This window comes from Adiantum capillus-veneris, chromosome 14, assembly GCF_014529385.1.
Source record: "Adiantum capillus-veneris isolate H3 chromosome 14, ASM1452938v2, whole genome shotgun sequence".
NCBI classification, from domain to species: Eukaryota; Viridiplantae; Streptophyta; class Polypodiopsida; order Polypodiales; family Pteridaceae; genus Adiantum; species Adiantum capillus-veneris.
Window position 1 is genome coordinate 100,951,556 of NC_140944.1, and position 18,304 is coordinate 100,969,859.

The following is an 18,304-nucleotide window of genomic DNA, read 5'->3' on the forward strand; positions in this document are numbered from 1 at the left end:
CTGACCAACCTGCCGAGCTTGGCCGAGGGCCCTAAAACCTAGAAGATAATCGAAGACACTCAAATTGCGTAGAGAATGCTGACGAAACAGGTTTCTACTATACAAGAGCTTATGGACCATGTTGCCATCGGTTATAAGCTTATGAAAGGAAGATTAGAGTTTATTATGGAAGATCAACCAACAAGCACCCAGAATCCTTGCCAACAACGTATGAATTCTCGGGATTCTCCCGTCACTTCAACTCAACCCACACAACCTTGTTTGACACTTCACCAACGAGAAACTCTCCAGCAAGAAGGAGGCTAGGGCTCATTCTCTGGCATGCTTCCTGGAGAAGGTGCAGAGTCTGGAGGACCGGCTTGTACTTTGATGATGCAATATAAAGAAATACCGAAAGGGGCGCCAAGGTTTGGGGTCAATACTCTCTCGGGTGGAATTACGCCACTCCGTGTTGCGTGTCGTCTCTCTCTTTCAATTCAATTGTTATTGAAGTGCTAAAAGTCTGTTCAGTTTGTTCTTTTCTATTGGCACGTGGTGCCCGCCTTGTGACAGATTGATATGATGTGAATGTGCACTGACTGAGTCGTCTTTGTGCAAGATTTGTGTTTGTCTAGTGCATTGGTACTTAGAGTCACTGTCTACTGAGCTGGTTTATGGCCTCTGTCTGTTTTGCAGGCGTAATTGAGGGCGATTACAACTCTTTCAAGAGGGGGGTATGTCACAAACTTATGACGTGGCATGCTATAGGTTGTCCCAACTTATGGGCACCTGCCAACAGGGCCCTAGGGACAACTAGGAATAAAAAATAAAAAGCAAAGGGCTGATGTACGGAAATCCGCAAGCTGCGTTGAATTGCTGACCTAGTTGGCCCTATGAATTTCCGCAAAACGCGCTGCTTTGTTGACGTGGTAGGCTGTACAAAATTCGGCCTTTTGCGCTGGCTGCTTTTGAGAGCCAATTGCTTTTGAGTTTAGAAGCTTTTCATGTATTGCTTTTCCCCAAGGCCAAGGGCCTTTTAATAAGTCCCTTGGGCTCTCTCTGGCTCATTCTGTGACGAGCCGGTGAGCAAAGGAGATCCAAGGGCAATTGTACTTTGCTCAAGCATTAATACAAAAAGAAATACCAAAAGGAACGCCACTCTTTGGGACCAATCTCTCTGGGCATGGACTACGCCGGGCCGTGTCGACTCAATTGAACTGTGAATTAAGTGTTTTAAAGTGATTCCCTCTCGTGTGTCGTGCCAGATTCCAGACTTGGAGTGACCAAGTTTGTTATAGTTGTCCTTTGAGAAGAGGGGTAGCCAGACTAAGCGGTCTGCCCTGTCATGCCCGTATCCCTTACCCCCAATCCCTCAATGTCAACCAAAGCACAATCCACGTCAACAATGCCATGAGACGGCAAGTTAGAGTGGCTCTCTACCTAGACGAGGTGAGAGAAGACATCTCCCCAAGTCGAGGATATATCTCCTATGAGGTTGGCAGACGATCCTGTCTCGTGAGAGCTCGAGGCGAATCCACATGTAGCGGGCCTGTGGGTCCCGGGCAACAATCTGTAGTCTGCTGTGAAGCCCCTGTCTAAAGAGTATGGCCACTCCTCCTGAGCCGCGAGTGGTGTGCTGGCGCATACATCCCCGATGTAGAGACTCCCACTGGAATCCATGTATCCGTGGTAACCCTCTCTCTGGGCTCTCGTGTGTCTCTGTAAGTAGAATGATGTCTCGACCTCTCATCACCTCCTCAAGTCTCTCTGGGTGTGTCCATAGGTCTCCATTGCAATTCCAAACCGTGACATGAATCTCCTCGTGTGTCCCACAGGCCGCGAGTCCCTATGCGATGGTCTTGCCATCAATGATAACCCTACCATCTCGATATACTGCCTTCTTCCCTTCTTTGCGGGCTTGGTGGACTCTAGGCATGCACGCGCAACGGTGATCTTGTTGCATCTTTGTGAGGTCATCATCAAGATAAATCGGGGGGCCTTCTAGCCCTCTCAAGATGACGCTCTTTCGGAGGAAAGAAGTTCGAGACTCCTCGGAGGCGAATTGGAGGATGAGAGCTCTCTTCTTTGGATCTTTGCCGGCTCTCCAAACTTTGGAGAAAGGGATCTCTTCTTCCTTGTATCCCACTTTCTTGCATAAAGCTTTCCCATCGCTCTCGGGTGTAGACCCTTCTTCTTCTTTGATGCCGGTCACTCGCACATTGAGACGGCGAGCTTGTCGCATCTTCTCCTCCTCGATGGTTGTGTGTACGATGAGTACCTCATCTTTTTGGGCTTCCTCTCTTGCTACCTTCTTGATATTCTTTTTGACCACTTCGACCCATCCTTCTTTGGTGGCCTCTAATTTGTCCTCAATACCCTTCTCTTCTTCTCCTCTTTGAGATTTTGGATTTCCGCTCTCATGTCCTCCTTCTCTTCGTTCCATAGCTTGATGAAGGTGGCTTTCTCCTCCCTCCATATCTCTCTCTCCATCCACCATTCTTTCATGTCCTTCTCCAATTGTGCAAGCCTCTTGTTCGTGAGCATGAAGGTTGTCTTCATTGTCGATGTCGGCGTCTTGATGATGGGGGAAGACATGGTTGTCTTCGAAACTACCCTCTCTTCATATTGTGAAGAAGAGGGGAGAAGGGGAAGAGAGGGAGTACGTGTGTGTATGCGTGTATGTGTGTAGTGTGTGTGTGGGTATGTATCCGTGTGTGTGTGTGTGTGTGTGAGAGAGAGAGAGAGAGAGAGAGAGAGAGAGAGAGAGAGAGAGAGAGAGAGAGAGAGAGAGAGAGAGAGAGAGAGAGAGAGAGAGAGATGATGGTGAGCGAGGAGGGGCTGCGTGAGGAGGGAGGCTGGAGGGGGGCTGGAGGGGGGGCTGCGTGAGGGAGGGGCTGCGTGAGGGGGAGGCTGGAGGGAGGCTGCGAGGTTGCGTGAGGGGGGGGGGGGGGGGAGGGGCTGCGTGAGGGGAAGAGAGGGAGTACGTGTGTAGCAAGGAGAGGCAATTCAGCAGCAGCAGCAGGTTGGTATAACAGCAGCAGCAACAGGCGGGTACTGGGGGTGCTGTGCAGGTGGGGTGGGCGCACTGAGCAGCTGGGGTGACACAGCAGCGCGCAGTACAGCAGTAGTGTGCCTGGAGCAGCACAGCAGCAGGTACGCGCGCTGGTGCAGCAGGAGGAGGGCGCTAGAGAGAGAGAGAGAGAGAGAGAGAGAGAGAGAGAGAGAGAGAGAGAGAGAGAGAGAGAGAGAGAGGCAGAAGAAGAAGAAGAAGAAGAGAAGAAGAAGAAGGAGAAGGAGAAGAAGGAGGAGGAGGAGAAGAAGAAGCAGGAGAAGCAGAAGAAGAAGCAACAGAAGAAGAAGAAGAAGGAAAGAAGAAGGAGGAGAAGAAGAAGGAGAAGCAAAAGAAGAAGAAGAAGGAGAAGAAGAAGGAGAAGGAGAAGAAGGAGAAGAAGAAGGAGAAGCAGAAGACGAAGAAGAAGCAAAAGAAGCAGAAGAAGAAGAAGAAGGAGAAGAAGGAGAAGAAGCAAAAGAAGAAGGAGAAGAAGAAGGAGAAGAAGAAGAAGAAGAAGAAGAGTATTTTAACGTCGTAGGAAACTATTCCAAGAGACCTTAAAGATCTATCGGACGAGGAGAGTTGAACTTAAGACTTGACCTTAAAGGTTGGCATGGACTATCTCTAGAGAGAGAGAGAGAGAGAGAGAGAGAGAGAGAGAGAGAGAGAGAGAGAGTCTACGACAGGCCACACAAACACAATGATTAGTTGTGTCTATGACGTCGCAAAAATCCTAACCCTAAAACCCATCACATAAAACCCCTCAGAGGAGTGTTGCATCCTTTTAATTTAAGGGCTGTGTGCGATCTACGAGGAACCTTTCATTCCGATCCTGCATTGACGGTTGTGATTCCAGAGGGTACGTCTTGTGGTTTGATCGATACATACCATACGAGTGGATTTTTGGCCATGCTCACGTCATACAGGAATATCATCTTCCCACAGAGGAATCCTGTATGCTGTGCTCACGGCATAGTCACAAGGGACGCATTCTGGGACGGGGAACGGGGGACGGGGCTCAAATGGATTTTTAGTGTAAAAAAGAGGGCGGGACAACAAGTGGGGATGGGAAGCCCGAAAAAGGGCGTCCCTTGCGACTATGGCTCACGGCATACAGGAATATCATCTTCCCACAGAGGACGCCACCTTTGCTGGTGTATAGAGCCTTAACCAATGTCTACGAGAGGAGCATTCTCTTGGCCTTATGAAGAGGGTCCTTGTCCTTTTCTTGGCCTCTCTTGATCTACCGATTGGGAGCGAAGCCTTCATGTTCTAGACTTATACCACACATACCTCTCTTTCTCCATCACCGGAGATACCATCCCACACAGCTCCATAGCACACACTCCACACACCACCATCCATTTCACACATGAGCTAGCCTCTCTTTACTCGGCCGAGGTCGAGCATGGCCTATGCCTCCTCCACCCATCCACACCACTCTCAGTTCTCACATCACATATCTCTTCCGTTCTCCACACTTCAGCTATTAGCTCTTTTCCACACACCACTCACACAGGACGCACTCCCCCCCCCCGGGACTATACCTCAGAACCGCTGGTATGATGATGAGTGCAGAGAGCTATACCGACGCCTCCGTGCACGGCGAGCCTTAGGAGAGATCACAGAGAGAGAGGCCAGATGGCATATGAAGACGCTGACACGCCAAAAGCGGCGAGCATTCGAAGAGGCACAGGAGCTTGAGCTATACCGCCTATTCATGAGCATGGATAGCGCGACGGCATGGCGCACCTACGCGAGCCACGTCCGACTACAGCTATTGAGGATCCACAGATATGGCATGATTATGCAGAGCGACTTTATGAGGTGCCAGGGCAGCCTCCTATCCCACAGCCACACGAGCCACGCCCCACGTGCTCCTCCTTCTTTACAGCAGAGATGGTAGAGAGGGCCATACGCCGCATGCAGCACAGACGATCAGCTGACCATATTGGATTACAGAGTGAGCACATCATTTATGCGGCCTCCACTATAGCCCCGTTGATTGCACATGTCTTCAACCGGGCTATAGGGGAGGGCTTCCCAGAGGAGTGGACACAGCACACCATAGTGCCTATCCACAAATCTGGCGACACCCTGGACCCAGGGAACTACACGACTATCATGATTGGCCACACGATGGCCAAGCTATATGGAGCAGTACTTGAGGCACAGCTCAGCTGCTACGCAGAGACCGAGGGTTTACGAGCTCCAGGCCAGGCAGGTTTCAGACGAGCTTTCTCCACCACTGATCACATCTTCGTTCTGCGCTGCCTCATTGATGGGGCAAAGGCGCGGAAGAAGAGGCTTTACTGCTGCTTTGTGGATTTCCACAAGGCCTTTGACACAGTCCCACGCGAGAGACTCTTCCAGCGCCTTCACAGCATTGGGGTACCAACAGAGATGATTTGGGCCTTATATGCTCTCTACGAGAGGGTGACGGGTCGAGTTCGTTGCCCACGCGGTTTTTCAGAGACCATTGCTAGCACCATTGGTGTTAAGCAAGGATGCCCACTCTCCCCGACACTCTTTGGGCTCTACATCGACGAGATCTCCGACTACATACTGCAAGCAGGAGGAGAGGGGAGCGACTTGGCAGGTACTCCGGTCCACATCATGTTATATGCTGATGATATTGTGTTGATTTCAGAGTCACCCGAGGGCTTGCAACGCCATCTTGAGGCCTTGGACGAATTCAGCACACACAGGGGGTTGACTGTGAACCTTGGCAAAACCAAGGTTATGATCTTTCACACATCCAGTGCGGTGAGGAGCGCTGCCACCTTCACAGCAGCAGGAGGACAGGTTGATGTAGTCACCTCCTATGTCTACCTTGGCATCACATTCACTAGCCTACCAGGACCCTTCACTATGAGGCAGGCTGCTGCTGACAGGCTCACCCGAGGATATGCAGCTCTGACCATGCTAGAGCGGAGATGCCACCAAGCACACTTTCAGGAGCCCCGCACGAAGGGGTGGCTTTTCGACACCTTAGTCACCCCAGCCTTGATGTACTCGGCGGCAGTATGGGCACCAGGATTGACAGCTGACCAGTGGACACAGCTTGAGAGGCCACAGGTATGTATGATCTCACGCTTGCTCCGCAGCAAGAAGACAGTGCCACATGACATTATTAGAGCCGAGCTCGCCACACCACCTATGGTTGTAGAGGCACTATTCCAGACAGTCTGCTTCATCCAGAGGATGAGAGAGCTACCTCCAGACAGACTTACTCGTAGAGCATTTGAGGCAGCTATACAGCTATCAGAGAGTGGGCATGAGAGAGCATGGTACTCACAGGTCAGAGCATGGTTTGAGGGACACGGTCTTGACATGGAGAGCCTACCACCATTCCAGTACGACCCCACTCACCATATGTTCACCTCTCTCGCAGTGAGAGGAACTTGGTATTGAGACAGAATCTGTGGCAGCTATACACTAGGAGAGTCTGGGAGTCACCTGGCTTGGGGACGAGGATGTCAGATTACAGAGACCAGTTTCTCACCATATTGTCTGGGGGGTTCATACAGAGACCACGCTACATGGACACATATATGCCACATAGCTCACGGGTGGCGATTGGTCAGCTGAGAGTGGCTTCACACAGGTTAGAGATTGAGATCGGGAGACATACTGGTGTTCCCAGGGAGGAGCGAGTCTGCAGAGCCTGCACAGAGGAGGTGGAGAGTGAGGAGCGCTTTGTATGTAGATGCAGAGCATACACTGAGATCAGAGGCAGGTATGAGGCCTTATTCAGAGGACAGCCCACTCTCCGAGAGATCATGGACTCTCGAGATCAGAGACAGCTCGGACGTTTCTTACTAGAGATACAGAGCCATCGGGACACACTACTACAGCCACACACAGCTACACAGACAGAGGGGAGACAGTCGCAGCTCACAGACTTCTTTCAGAGGATTGCCGCCCCTCCCTCACCAGACACTCAGAGGGGAGTGACACTCCCACAGGCGGAGGTGAGCCGAGCTAGACGACGACCACGAGTCACAGGCTACAGGGGCGCGAGCTCCCACCACCGACAGATCGAGGAGATCCGAGCCCGGGAGCGCCGTGCCACTGAGGAGCGAGTGGCTCGGATGAGGGCCGACCCGACAGCTTTCATCCGGGTAGCCTTGGCACCAGACCCGCCCATGTACCACATCTTACATCCCCCCATTAGTACAGGATGGAGCTAGATAGCTTGATGCATTCTCATGATTGTGATACCTTGAGCATATAGACATGCATATACCCCTAGAGATAGAGCTCCATCCCTCCTCAGATACTCCACTACCTACATTCAGTTCAGTTTTGTATCAGTTTTGTTTCATTTGTCTTTCCGATAGACGGATGACATACACGCCATGTACATTTGATTTGTCTCATAGGCCGATTTCGGCCTGACATAGACGTTAAAAATCTTTCTCTCTCTCTCTCTCTCTCTCTCTCTCTCTCTCTCTCTCTCTCTCTCTCTCTCTCTCTCTCTCTCTCTCTCTCTCTCTCTCTCTCTCTCTCTCTAACGACCGATGCTAGATCTCTTGTGATTCAGCTATCCCAACAAGCCGCCCATTTTTTTGCTTAGTCTTTTGTTTTGCTTGGTTCACATCGATCAACTTAGGACCCCATAGTATATATCTTTGTTTTGTACTGTCGTTAGGTTATTTTGTTACTCTGACTTTGTATCAGATCCACCACTTTGTAACTTTCGGGTCTCATAGGTCATTATGGCCTTTAGAAGACGTTAATATAACATTTCACTTCATTTCATTTCATTTCTCTCTATACAGGTGCAGGTCGTTTGCCAACAGCCAACAGGGCTGCACCATTGGCTGTTATAGGTTGTTCTTGCCAGCATGTCTCGGGGCAGCGAGCCTCACCCACAGAGGGGGCCGTGTGCATATTGTGCCAGCCACAGCTTCTTGCATTTTTGAAGGTGCACGGGTCTCTCGAGTGGGTCTCGAGCCCTCATTTTTGTATGCCAGCAGAAGGGTGGATCACCGTGCTCCGACCCCTTTCCTTTTTGTATTGTAACCGTGATGGGCTAGACGAGCTGAGGAGGACATAGATTCTCTCTCATGGACTCAACTGAGCCAGAACATCGAGCTATACCCGCATCGCCAATGGAGGCCATGAGCGCTTCGCCAGTGGAGGCCATGATCATTTCGCCAGTATGTAAGCCCCATACGTAAGCAACCTTTGTGCTTACAAAGGTTGCCAATGGAGGCCCGCATCGCCAATGGAAGCCATGAGCGCTTCGCCAGTGGAGGCCATGATCATTTCGCCAGTATGTAAGCCCCATACGAAAGCAACCTTTGTGCTTACAAACAAGCGGATAACACAAATGGAAAGGGAGATGCCCCACTCCTACAGTCATCAACATGACTCTAGAAGAAGAGCAGCGAAGGAAAACTAGAGCCTTGAATATAAGAGTAACCGGTCTAAAAGACCGAGATGATGTGGAAGGGGAAGTCAAAGAACTTCTCCGCATGATGGGTAGTGAGGCTACTCATACAAAGGCATGGAGGGTAAGGAAGAAGACACAAGGCAATGGGGAGACTTCAAAAGGAAGAGCTTCAATCATCCGTTTCCCATCCATGGAGGCAAAGAAGGACTTCTTGAAGAAGCGCCCTACACTAAAGAAAACGGGCATATTCCTTGGACATGACCTCACCCTCACACAGCTTGCGCATATGAGAGAAGTAATGCCACAGTTCAAGCGGCAAGGGAGAAGGGAAAGACAGCCTTCTACAGAGATGACCGGGTGGTGATTGTAAGCGGCACTCCACATGGCAGTGCGAGACCTATGGGACCACACTCAAAGTTGTCACCTGGAATTGTAATGGATCTATGCGCCTTGATATGAGGATAGTTTTACGGGAAGAGACATCGTCTTCTACTCTGAGACACATCAGGCCCCGGGGCAATCTATGCCTCGCATTAGTGGATATAGATGGGAGACAGCCTGTAGACAGGAGACACGATCAGAGCACAGAGGGCGGGGCTCAGGAGGAGTGGCAGTGTTATTCAGGGAGGAGTTGCAGCCATTGATACATATAGCCCGCAGGGATGAGCAAGCTAGGTACATGTGGGTGAGATTGAGAGCAGAGACAGGCAAATATCTTTACATTGCTATTTGCTACTTTCCCCCGAGTACGTCAGTTTATGCACCACCCAGAGGACAGTCCCCCTTCTCTATTGTGGATGATGACATATGGAAGTTCTCTAGGGATGGTGACATCATCATTCTAGGGGACTTCAATGCTAGGACTGCCCATCATCAAACAGTATTTTATGATACTTCAGAGGAGATGCTGAGAGAGTTGGATGTTGCAGAGACGGGCCTATCCAGACTATCACAGGATGGAGAACACACTGAGTATGGACGACACTTGATAGACATGGGGACTGCACATGGATTGGCCATCTTGAATGGCCTACAGAGATTTCCCGCTACGGGGGGGTTTTACATGCTTTCCACACAGACATGGAGCCAACACAGAGGATTATGTCATGGCACAGCCGAGCCCCATCTCTAGTATCCAGGACCTCACGGTTGGACCCAGACCTGTTGGTGTGGCAGTGGATCATGCTCTTGTGTCGCTGACCATTTCTTTTCAATTTTGTGTAGCACACAGGCTACAGGCAGCAGCCCCTACTCGCTACACCTTCACGCGGGAGACCGACTTTGTATACATAGATGGGATCTAAAGACGCCTGTGCACAGAGGAGCCAGGGAGACCTCTGGAGGAGCTTACTACTATACTGACACAGACACTACATGATGCAGCAGCAGAGGCATACCCACATACCCAGCCTGAGCAGAGACGCCTTTCGGGGAGCATGCCCTAGAACAATTGGTATGATGAGGAATGCCGGGACACTAGAGCTAGACTTCAGAGGGAGATGCTTTTGGGGGACATCACTCACAGGCAGTCACAGATTGACTTCCGAAACCTAGTGCGGCGGAAGAAGAGGGCATTTTTGGCTCACCTAGAGCAGGATCTATACAAGCTATTCTTGAGTCAGGACTCACATAAGGCATGGAGGCTCTTTCATGAGCACCCCACCCCCCCCCCCCCGCCATCACTTCTACAGAGGCTTGGGGCCAGTATGCATCATCTCTGTACACAGTTCCTGAGCAGCCCCGCCTTCCCGGACCCCCCGATCCATGCCCACACATATGTGCTTTGTTCACTGCTGAGATGGTGAGGAAGGCCATTGACAGGATGAGGACTGGAAGAGCATATGATCATGATGGCTTAGTGGCTGAGCATTCCACGCATGCCAGAGATTTACTAGCAGAGCTTCTAGCAGTTATGTTTAACCGTGCCATGTGTGAGGGCTTGCCTGATACTTGGAGCCTATCTACTATTTTACCTATCTTCAAGTCGGGAGACTCTATGGAACCTGGGAACTATCGCACTATCATGATTGGACACACATTGGCACGGTTGTACGCATCTATTCTTGAGCAGCAGCTGAGTAGATGGGTAGAGAGGGAGGGGATACTCGCAGCCGGGCAGGCAGGTTTCAGAGGGGTTTTTCTACTCTTGACCATATCTTGACACTCAGACCCATCATTGAGGAGGGCAGATCGCGTGGGACACGGATCTATTGTAGCTTTGTGGATTTCCGAAAAGCATTTGACACAGTGCCCAGAGCTAGATTGATGCGCAGATTACAGCAGATGGGAGTACCCACAGAGCTTATTTGGGGAGTCATGGCATTATACAGGTCAGTAGTGGGGCATGTACGCACCCCAGAGGGTCTATCCACACCGGTTTACTCCACTATTGGGGTGAAGCAGGGCTGCCCGCTCTCTCCTACTCTATTTGGTATGTATGTAGATGAGGTTTCTGACTACATAGAGAGATGGTGATAGAGGTGCACAGCTGGCAAGGACATGGATTCCGCTATTGTTACATGCTGATGATATTGTGTTGATCTCCGACTCTCCAGAGGGGATGCAACGTCACTTGGATGCTTTGCATAGGTTTGCCCAGGAAAGTGGTTTGTTCGTCAACCTTGGTAAAACCAAGGTCATGGTAATTAATACCACCCCACAATGGATCAGAAGGTCAGCGCCCGCCTTCACATACGGCCAGGAGAAGGTGGAGTATACAGATGCTTACACTTACCTTGGAGTGGTTTTTAGTGGGCCAGCATTTTCATTGAGGGCAGCAGAGACTAGATTGACCAAAGCCCATGCAGCATTGGGTAGATTGGAAAGGATGTGTTCACAGGTTCAGTTTCAGGAGCCTCGCACGAAGCTCTGGCTCTTTGACACTTTGGTGGCTTCTGCATTGTTTTATGGAGCTGAGATTTGGGGACCTTCACTGGATCATCACGGGAGGACAAGCCGTAGTGATGGATGGGGGGACATGCAGAAGCCTCTAGTCTCTATGATCTCGCGGCTCATTAGAGCCAAGGCTTCAGTACCACGTGCTATCATACGAGCAGAGCTAGCTGCCCCCCCACTGGTGGTTGAGGCGCTCACCAGATCTGTCTCCTTCATACACCACATGTGGGAACTTCCCAAAGACAGACATGCACGCCTTGCACTTGAGTCCTCTCGACAGTTAGCCATGCAGGGAGATACAGCATGCTGGTATGGGGAGATGACATCATGGTTTTAGGCGCATGGGTTCAGCATAGACAGACTGCCTCCCTTCCAGTACTCACTGGATGCACCCTTTCTGACTCTAACACAGTCCGAGATCACTAGGCTCATTCGCCAGGACTTGACTCAGCTAGACACCAAGAGGACATGGATACAGCCAGCACAGGAGCTGGGCACGAAGATGGCTTTCTACAGAGAGCATCTCCTCCAGCTTACGGAGGATGGTTTTGTGACGAGGCCCAGATACATGGACACCCAGTTGTCTCATGGGATACGATGTGCTATTGGCCAGATACGCACATCTTCACACCAGCTGCGGATCGAGACTGGAAGATACAGTGGAGTACCAGCAGAGGCTAGGACATGCCCCCTGCGTGACATCGAGCCTAAGACAGAGTTGCACTACACATGCCACTGCCCCGTCTACTACGAGATACGAGGCCGCTTCCATTGCTTGTTCAGAGAGGGCTTTGGACCATTCTCTAGAGTCATGCGGTGCGAGGATCAGAGATGCCTGGGTTTGTTCTTGCTCGAGCTGCGCAGACACAGAGAGAGCCTGATGGGAGGAGAGGCTAGCCAGTCTCAGAGACAGATCACAGACTTCTTTAGAGCTGCCACTGGACACCCGGAGGAGTTACTACCACAGCAGAGCTCGTCGCTTTACACCAGATGCATACTAATCGACCGAGCAACTGAGCTGGGGAGATCCAGATGCCCACGACTGCGGAGGACTACACAGCATCGACGGAGGCTGCATCAAAGGATTCAGGCCACTTTGGCTCGACATGCATGTGGCCGGTCAGACAAGTGACCATGGAGGAGGTTGATGAGATCCGCTAGCGACCGATGCTAGATCTCATGTGATCTAGCTATCCCAGCTAGTTGTTTAGCTGCTTAGTCCACACCTAGCAGTTTAGGATTCCATAGTATTTTATTTTGTCATTCTGTCATTTTGTCATCTTGTTATTCTGACTTTGTATCAGATCCACCACATTGTAACTTTCTGGCCTCATAGGTCACTTTGGCCTTTTGAAGACGTTAATATAACATTTCATTTCTCTCTCTCTATATATATATAGAGAGAGAGAGAGACAGTCCATGCCAATCTCTTTGTCAATGCCGGAATCCTCTACGTACATTGGCTTTCTCTTTCTAGAATCTACTGAATTTCTCTCTATAGACCTGAATTTCTGATCTTCTCTCTCTAGAGTAGATTTTCTCTCTAGAATCCGCAATTTTCTCTCTCAAAACCAGTTTTCTCTCTCGAAAACTAGATCTAAAATAGCATAAAAAGAAGTGCTTTTCTTCTCTCTTTTTGGGGGAAAAAGAAGAGGAGGGAGCTATTTTGGAGAGCCCTTGCTTTTTGGGGACCTGCTATTGTTGCAAGTCCTTTGGCCATATTAAAGAAACCCTCTGGGGTATCACTTCACACACAGAACTTGCAGATTGACGCCACGTGATTGCATTGTGATGGTTTGTACCAAGGGCTCTCTATCATTTACAAGCTCGGATCCCCAGTGCTCTAGCAATGTTGACTCCCTGCTGTGCGCTTTAGCACCCTGGTGAGATGTCATATGTGTAGGGTGAAAAAACTAGTCTGTCTGATACGGTCTCTCCCACTCCAGTAAGAGATGCTCTCAGTGCTGGTACATCTCAAGTAGAAAGCGACTCAAGCACCGTTGGTCCCATGTCGTCCTCACTGATGGAAGAGAGAATTCTATCCCTCCAAACAATGAGGGGAAAATTGGAAAAGCAAAGTTACAGGGAAACATGAACTAGGAAATGAAAAGTAATAACAAGTCTTGTCAGATGTGAAGTATGTCTGTGGGTACAAAAAATAAAACTATAAACAATGTCAGGTCGACCTCAACAATGAGGGAAAATTGGAAAGCAAAGCTACAAGGAAAAATGACCTATGAAAAAAGTAATCACACGTCTTGTCAGATGTGAGGTATGTCTGTGGGTACAAAAAATAAAACTAAAAACAAAGTTAGAGGTACAATGTGGAAGAGTGGAGACAAATAAACCATATCAATGGACTCAAAACTGTTGAGAAAAAAAAAGACGCCCTCGCAATGATAAAGGGAGGAGAAGATTGTTATCAGTCGCTACTGCCTGAAGAAGATACAAAAAGTAGGAAACTTTTTGCTGCTTCTCAGGTAGAAGAAAAAAACCTGTTCATCTGTAAGCCTTTGCATCCTCATCTCCAATGCATTGACCCTGCTTACTAGCTTGTAATAGTCTTGAACAACCCAATGATTTAAGTTTACAAGATTCCGCCAATTTGAGCCCTGGAAGACAAAAAAAGAATGACTAGTTAGTAAAGAGCAGTGTGCTTGTGTTTCCACGTGCATCCCATCAATGAGTATGTACAAGTTCACAAGCATCTTTGTTTGTTTAGCTACTGTAAATAGATTTACTGGGCTTTATGGTGATTGCGCAACAAAACACGCCAACTAACTCACACATGTGCACATACAAAAGGCACAAAGATAGCAGTTCAAACAAGCACCTGTTCACAATCTAATCAACTAATAGTTTTCACATATTATTGGTGATAATGTATATCATATCCTACTGTTTCAGGTCTAGGGCATTTAACCATTATGTATAATTAGTTTTCAATCTTGGTTGCCACCCAAAGCCTTGCATTTGCATGTCCTGCTTGAGCTTTAAAGCAGTTGCATCTATAAAAAGTATTTGTGTGGACTTATCCTCAAATACAAACAAATACAATGATCCACTAAAAAGTAGTCTATATTTTAATAGAAGTGTCATTACTTAGAGATTGGTCGATGATGGTGTGTAGGAAAACGGATTTCAAGATTGTGACTATATAAAGCCAAGGAACGGTGCCAATAACTTACAGACTTAAGCAATTCTGCAATTAGAGGCAGTCAACACGGTTGACAACTCTATATGTGGCCAGACTCTACTAAGACAGAAGGTGGTGAAAAAAGTGCACGACAATAACTGCAATAAAAAGCTCCAAACAATTGAGGTGACTGAAAGAGAGATAGAATAGAAAGAATTCGATGCTTGAAGCTAGAATGTTCCTACACAAGAGAGTTGTGGCCCTCACTGCCACACCCAGCATCCATGTCAGTATCTCTTCCATCCGATAGCACAGCACGATTTGGGAATTAGCCTTTAAGGCACCCTCTGTGTGTGCTAACACTCATGTTGCTGTGCTGCACTGTGGGGGACTCGAGTAAAGTGACCCCAACGGACCCTTTAAAGGCCTTCACTGACTATTCCAAATCAAACAAAAGAGATTAAGCACACCTCCAAGATTCAAGTTGAAACAAAAAGATGAAGCATTGCCCAATAGGTACCACAAAAGTGGTGCAAAAACTAGGGGTTGGACCAAAAAGAAACTCTCACAAAATTTGGCTGGAAGATGAGAGAATAGCAATCTCGCAAGATATGTTTAAAATGATAAGAGAAAAGTAACTGATTGTACGGTTGCTACCGAGAGAAACCCCAAACATTAATGGCTACCATGAAGAACTGTAACCGCAACTGACCATATGGTTGCTACAGAGAGAAACCATTAATGGCTCCCATGAAGAACTGTAACCCTAAAATCCATCACCCTATCCCATTCCATTAATGACTCCCATGAAGAACTGTAACCCTAAAACCAATCACCCTATCCCATTCATAGTTTGTGTTATGCTTGAAGATGCCTCCCTATCCAGTGCCCTTTGGCTCAGTGCACATTTACAGTAATTATATTTGGAATCAATTGCCTTATAAAAAGCATTAGAAGCTATGATTTCTTACAAAAACAAGCATAAGAAATGTAATAATTATATGATAGCTTGCCTTGAATAAAGAGAGGAAAAGGAACCAAAGAAAATGTCTAGTTATATATTTGTGTGTGCGTGTGAATCTGAAATTATTATCAAAGGGGAAGATTTCAGTAGACGTACTGCACAGTTTTTTTACGAGAATCTGTAGCAGCAGTGTGTTTTTTGTACAGCTGCATGGAAAGCGTGGTGATCGTTTCGCATGGACTCTAGCGAGCAGTGTATACACAAGCGTTGGAAAGCCATGGAAAGCTCAGCTATGGATGCTTTAACCCTAATTAAGGAATGTTCGCATGAGGACTTTGAAGATGCACGGCGAGCCTGGGAAGGCCCTCTTCTTGTCATGGAAGTGTGCATTCCTGTACAGGAGCTTATGGATCCTGTTGCTCAATACGCTCTTAACACTGTGATTCTCTTCTTTCCCCGGAAAAATGCCTACGGCTCACGATGTAGGCCAATGGGTTGACTTCCTACTCAAATAATAAGTAGTCCGGGGAGTTTATTTTGGCGCACGAGGCTTTTATGAAGTATTTCTAGCCGACATGGATGCTCGGGATGCTTTGCTCGGAATGTCTTCTCTTTGCTTCAATACGCAGATGACTCATGTATTGCCTTGGGCTCTCACCAAGGATTACCAGAGTCTTATTCGTCATAAGTGTATTGTCTGGGTCGAGGTGGTGGATTTTCCTCGTACTGGACATCATTTTCTTCCCTTACTAGTTGCTCAGTTGGGCAAAGTCATTTGCCCTCCTAAGTTGGACGCCAACACGAATTGGTTTTGTATTCTGTGGGACACTGACATCCCTAACCAACAGGCATTTCGGTTTATTCGGGGAATACAGTGGTTGGAAAGCATCCGTTCAAACTCAAATGGGGTAAGTTTGCCAATTCCTGCTTCTGTTGTGGCAAGTTTGGGCATATGCAGTCCGAATGTTCGGAACCGAATTTGCAACCACCTCCTTCAGCTGTCCCTTCCGCTCCGTCTCCACAACCTCCTAAATCTTTTGTTGAGCCTCTGATCAAAGGCCTGTCGGCTTCCACCGCCATGGCTAAGATGGCTAAAGGCAAAGGAAAGCAAGCACAATTGCAGTCGATCCCTATTTCTCCGAATGTTAATGATCGAGGCAAAGAACAGTTGCAGCTTCTCAGGCTTGGCTGGTGCCGAAGAAAACTATTAAAACCCACACTTTGGCATCTTTTCATAACTATGTGGCCCCTTTGAAAATGTCCCTCAGAAAAAACTCCCTTGTAATGATAACACTTCTTTGGCTGAGGCCTCGGATAAAGTTGTTCGTACCTACAAAGAAGTGGTTACAGGGGAAGCCTCTTCATCGCATGGTGCCCTTATTTTGAGCACTCTTGGTCCTGGTTATGCTGTGCCACCTCATGTGCCCACTGCAAATGAGGATGTGGCAATGGGCACCACTGCTTGAGTCTCTTTTAATGTTTCCTCGTCCACTGTATATATTGTACAAAATGCATAGTTCTTTGAATTGCATTCCATATAATGTGTGGGGGATATGCAACCACAACAAGAGGCGACTTACCGGGCACTATGTACATACATGTAAGCCGGACATAGTTGTTCTTCAAGAGCATAACCAGCACCATTTCACCAAACAAACTTCTTATTTTGCGGGTTATTGGATAGCTTATGCAGGTTCGGCTGGTTTTTCTGGAGTGCTTATGGTTGTTCAATAAGAGCTCTTCCAGACTCTGGTCTTTAATGACCCGGATGGCAGATGGATGGTTGTCCAATGTATTGTTAATGGGGAAGTATTTGAATTTGGGGGATTATATGCATACACAGCGTCTGTTGATCGTGCATGGTTATGGAATGCCATCTCCTCGTATTCCTGGCGTTCCAATGCTTTTCTCTGTGGGGATTTTAATAATGCTCCAGATACCACAGACAATACTATTGGGCACTCTCATATACTTCATGTGGAATCATGGGATCATTTTATGTTCACTTGTCATGGTTTGGATTTATGGCTTCTTCTGAATACGGACGATCCCGGATTCACATTTCAACATAATGCTCAATCTATCTATCGCGCTCTACTAGATCGCTAGTATCTTTTCAATATGCAGCAGTATGATGAATTTGTATGTGACATGAGGATTGATTACACCCTGTGCCTCTCAGATCATGCTCTCGTTTGTTTGAAATGGCGATTCGGATCTTTTTCTACTGACAGCTCCGTTCCAAGAAAGCGTCTTTTGCATGTCAATAATACTTATTTTAAGCATGATCTTTTCCGCTCTATGATTGGGAACATCATCCAGCCTTTGATTTTGCAGATGCATCTTGATATGGACACAGCCTGGTTTTGCTTTTTTTTTTCCGAGAAAAGGATCCTTCTATTAGTTAATGAAAACTGCCCGTAGGGCTACAACCACCTCTGCAAGAAAGGGCTACAACAAACATGATGGGGAGACTCTCCCAATGAAGAACAACATATATACAATGAGGCTAAATCAAGAGATGGGAGGAGGGAAGAGCCACACAGGTGGTCGGTAGTGCCATCTGATGTTAGGTGCAGCGGAATGAATGTTGTATTTTCTCAAGATTAGTGATCTTTATTCTCAAGGTTCCTTTTAGTTCTTAGGGAAAGAGAGAGCTTTCCGTCTTGTAGAGTGTTGTGGTCACGAACAAAGTGAGTGGATGTTGTGCGTGCAAATGAATGAGACTGAGAGAAGGAGAGAGAAGAGATACGACACCGAGAGGTTTGTAAAACCCTCCTCCGAAGGCCCCACTCTCGTCGGCAAGAGTGGTCTACTTTGATTGCACAAAGCGTACAATGCGAATGCAATGGGACTATGCCGATGACGACGACGATG

At 48.1% G+C, this 18,304-nt stretch overlaps 1 protein-coding gene across 1 annotated transcript in view; it reads right to left on the reverse strand.

Moving 5' to 3' along the window:
* The window catches only part of LOC147442845 (protein translocase subunit SECA2, chloroplastic-like), a 111,553-nt gene that overhangs the window by 73,802 nt on the left and 19,447 nt on the right, over positions 1–18,304 (reverse strand). Inside the window, exon 4 of the mRNA XM_086528861.1 lies at positions 13,823–13,939. Coding sequence (XP_086384987.1) covers positions 13,823–13,939 — 117 coding nt within the window. The remainder of the gene's footprint in view (positions 1–13,822; positions 13,940–18,304) is intronic.